Here is a 3,729-nt window from a genome sequence, read left to right as displayed (position 1 = left end):
TCAGAAACACACTGGATAAAAAATTAATGAATTTTGTTCTTCAATTATATATCAACAGAAGATGTACAAAACAAGATATCGGGACATGTTATACACCCGACATAATCAAATTATAACCTAACCTTGCAATTATAAAGCGCTTAATTACAAATGGTGGTCCTGATCCTAATATTTGATTGCTGATTCAATCAAATATCAGAGTTAGCAGATTCATTGGACCACCTGGAAATCAATATGCACAAAACTATTGACGATATGTGATCTGAGTTTTTTTAAAATTACTTTTTCAGATTATGTTTTATTACAGTCAGTCTTGAAATCATGTTCAAATTTGTCAAAATCTTTTACAGTTTGAGCAGGTCATATGCTAACCCGCTCCAAATTCTTCACATAAGCATTATTAATGAAGTGCCAGTGCAAAATAACCGAAAGTTGTAAACGAGAATGATCATCTACTTAGTGGATCAATTGCAATCTCTGCTTGAAAAGAGGAGAAGCGAAGTGATACACTCTGCCTAAATAACATAAAATATTCTTAAATTTTATACAATAAAATAAAAATAATGATGATAAAATTATCATTAAATTATATTAGGACTTGTTAGTTGATTCTTTCAGTTCTCAATAAGCAACATAACTCAACATAAGGTAATGAGGTAATAGTAATAAGGTAATAGTAATGAAGAAGCAATAACAAAAATTTGATTAATTTATTGAAGTTTGGTTGACCGTATTACGCTATTTTGAGTATTGCCAAGTACTGTTAAAAATTGGATATGATAGAAAATATATATTGTATAATTATATTCATAGTTGGGTTGGTATGTATTGTTGATAAAGTCATTTTAGAGTTAAAGATTCTGTGTCAGGCTTTAGTTTTTGTTTTAAGATTTCTGCTGAATAGAGTTTTTTATGTAGGGCATATATACATGTTCGTTTTTTATGGCAAACATATGACATATACAATAAATTTTTCTAAATCCCTTCATGGTTCAATAAGGAACCAACAAAATGAAAATATCTCAAATAATAATTTGATTAAAGACTACAAACAAAGGTTGAAATTAAGTGGATATATAAATAAACTTACCACCTGAAGTGCCAATTACTGGAGCCGTAGTTGTTGTCACCGAACTGGGATTAGCAAATGTACGAACTTGTGGGCGAAAATTGAATTTCGCACCGGAAGCTTTGGCACCCAAAGCTATATTCTCCTGATGTGATTTACCACTGCGTAGTACAATGTAAACCTATTGCGTGAAGAGGAATAAAGTTAAATTGGTAAAGAGATTAAGAACAGTTCAAACTGCACGAACCAATTCAATGTGAGTTATTAAATTATTTTATTAAATTATTGTTTTTCAGACTAACTTACCTTACTGCCAAATATTAAAGCCAACAATAGCGTCACAGTCAATTGTGTATGACAGAAAAATATGATGTAAAGCAAATCTGGATTGGCAGGCGATTGCAGGAAAAGCCTGTAAAAGCAAAAAATAATTCCAATGAGAATGACTGATATATCGTATATGCGCGTTATATGGGTCTTTGTTTTTTTTTTGTGTTCTTTGAACGAAACAATGTCAACGTAAGTCAATGTTTTTGTGGAGGTGCTTATGAATGGATTTATTTTGGACTTACATGGAAACGTTCAGAAAACATGTCAGCAAAAATTCATTGTAAATAGCCATCGAAATAAATCGGCTTTCATTGAATTCCGATGGTGCTTTCCGTACCATAATGCACAAGCGTACACCCCATGCCAGGAACAAAACCTCCACTGCAAAGGATAACATTAAAATTAAGTCAGAAATTTAAGTAAAATTATTTTTTTATAAAATCTCGTTGAAAATATGTGGAAAATTTTATCGTAGGGACATAAAAAAATGATTCGAGCAATGTTTAAAAGTCAAATTAATGAAAAAGTATGGTGAAACGTTGCAGGCGTGAAAACATGCAAGAGCGACTTTGTTTAAAGTTCTTTAATAATAATTAAAATGCTATTATATAATGTATTTTATATAATATGTGTTTTCAATGAAATTTCATTAAAAGTTAAGCGAAATTCTCTGCCGGTTTAAGTTTAACAGAAAACTCGTGCTGTAATTACGCCAGTAAATGGGTTTAATTATTTTGCAATTACTTTAATTCGTTTCCGTGCTAAAGTTGGTGCTACACAGATGATATCATCTGAGTGAAATTAACCAGCTGAGTATGTAATTAATCAAATGTGATAAATCTTAAATTTCATAAAAATTATACTTGAATAAAATATGGTTATAACTCCTCTTACTCGGTCCTCTATTGTTGTACCAGTTTGGTAAGGATTGATATTATCAGACAGTACGATGCAAGAACTATGGGATTATGACAATTCGAGTAATTTATTAATTTTAATTAATTATAAAATAAGAATTTGTTATTAATTATCTTAATCAGCAGATATTAAAACTGTATAATTGATTTTTAATACCTTGAAATTCACAGTGATTCAAACAATTTAACTATATCAGATTTCTATCTTGTGTCTACTGTATCAAATTTTTAGACTTTCTTTTACAAGCTGTGATTGTTTTTGAAATAGATTAAATTGAAATATAACAAAATAAATGAATATGGATGGATAAATACTGTACTATTTATTTTTTGATTCCTTGAAATATACAGTGTTTGAATTAATTGAACCATATCAAATTTCTGTTTAGTGTCTATTGTATCTAACTTTATGATATTCTTCTCAAAGTAGACATTTTCTTTAATTATCTTTATAATTTATTATAAATTGTAATAAAACAAAATTTAGTATTATTATAGATATATTTTTGAGTTGCAATAACGAAGTTCAATTTATACAGGGTTAAGCGACTGAAGTGATACTAACTACACACAGGTTAAGTAATTTAATAGATACATTGTATATAAAATATACACATTTTTGAGTTGCAATAACGAATTTTAATTTAAATAATAAATTCCAGGGCATTATATCATGATTTTGTTTATATACAGGGTTAAGCGATTGAAGTGTTACCAACTAGACACATGTATATCTGTTAAACTAATATTGCCAACTATATGAAATATATACGAATCACAGTTGTTAATATTGCGTTCAAACTACCAGAAGCATTTGCGTCACGTCCAAGTTTTATAGAACAAAAGTTTTACGAAATGATCGAAAATCACAATCACAACCAGCTATTATAAATGAGCTTAAACACCTCAAAGTGAATAAATGTTTGTATATTGTACCATATATTTTTATAATAATACAGAGTGCATACCGATCTGGAAATGCTATGATGGAGAACGAAAAAAAATGTCAACAGCACTTGAAATGTTTCAAAAATTTGAAGGCTTGACTCGAATGAAATCCACGTCGTAGTGGCAATGAAATGGCCAAAGAAATGAAAATATTTCAGTGAAGCATCCGTCGCATATTCTAAAAAGTTAGTATAGTTTCAAAAGGCACAAGATCTTACACTAAAGGGTTATTATGTGCTTAGTAACGTTATTTAGTATAAGTACTGGTGAAGAACCTCCGGTGAGAGTTAACGCGACATCGTGAATTTTTTTGAAAGAAGTTAGCAAGTGCCAGCTAAAACATTTTAATGATGGCATATTCATCGATAAAATTAATGATATCTAAAAATGTATAACCTAAAAATTGTATATCCACTTCTTCTTCTTCTTATTTGGCAATACAGTTCAGTGTGAACCTTGGCCTCC

The 3,729-nt window shown here is 29.6% G+C and overlaps 1 protein-coding gene across 1 annotated transcript in view; it reads right to left on the bottom strand.

Annotated features, from left to right (window-relative positions):
• LOC119676962 overlaps positions 1 to 1,764 on the bottom strand; it is a 3,067-nt gene extending 1,303 nt beyond the window's left edge. Inside the window, exons 1-3 of the mRNA XM_038088229.1 lie at positions 1,642 to 1,764; positions 1,376 to 1,481; positions 1,091 to 1,250 (exon numbers count right to left, since the gene is read on the bottom strand). Coding sequence (XP_037944157.1) covers positions 1,091 to 1,250; positions 1,376 to 1,481; positions 1,642 to 1,739 — 364 coding nt within the window. The 5' untranslated portion in view covers positions 1,740 to 1,764. The remainder of the gene's footprint in view (positions 1 to 1,090; positions 1,251 to 1,375; positions 1,482 to 1,641) is intronic.
• Positions 1,765 to 3,729: the final 1,965 nt, after the last annotated feature.

Source organism: Teleopsis dalmanni, chromosome 2, assembly GCF_002237135.1.
Source record: "Teleopsis dalmanni isolate 2A chromosome 2, ASM223713v2, whole genome shotgun sequence".
Taxonomy (NCBI): Eukaryota; Metazoa; Arthropoda; class Insecta; order Diptera; family Diopsidae; genus Teleopsis; species Teleopsis dalmanni.
The sequence above is the reverse complement of the archived record's forward strand: the minus strand, read 5'-3'. Positions and strand labels throughout refer to the sequence as shown.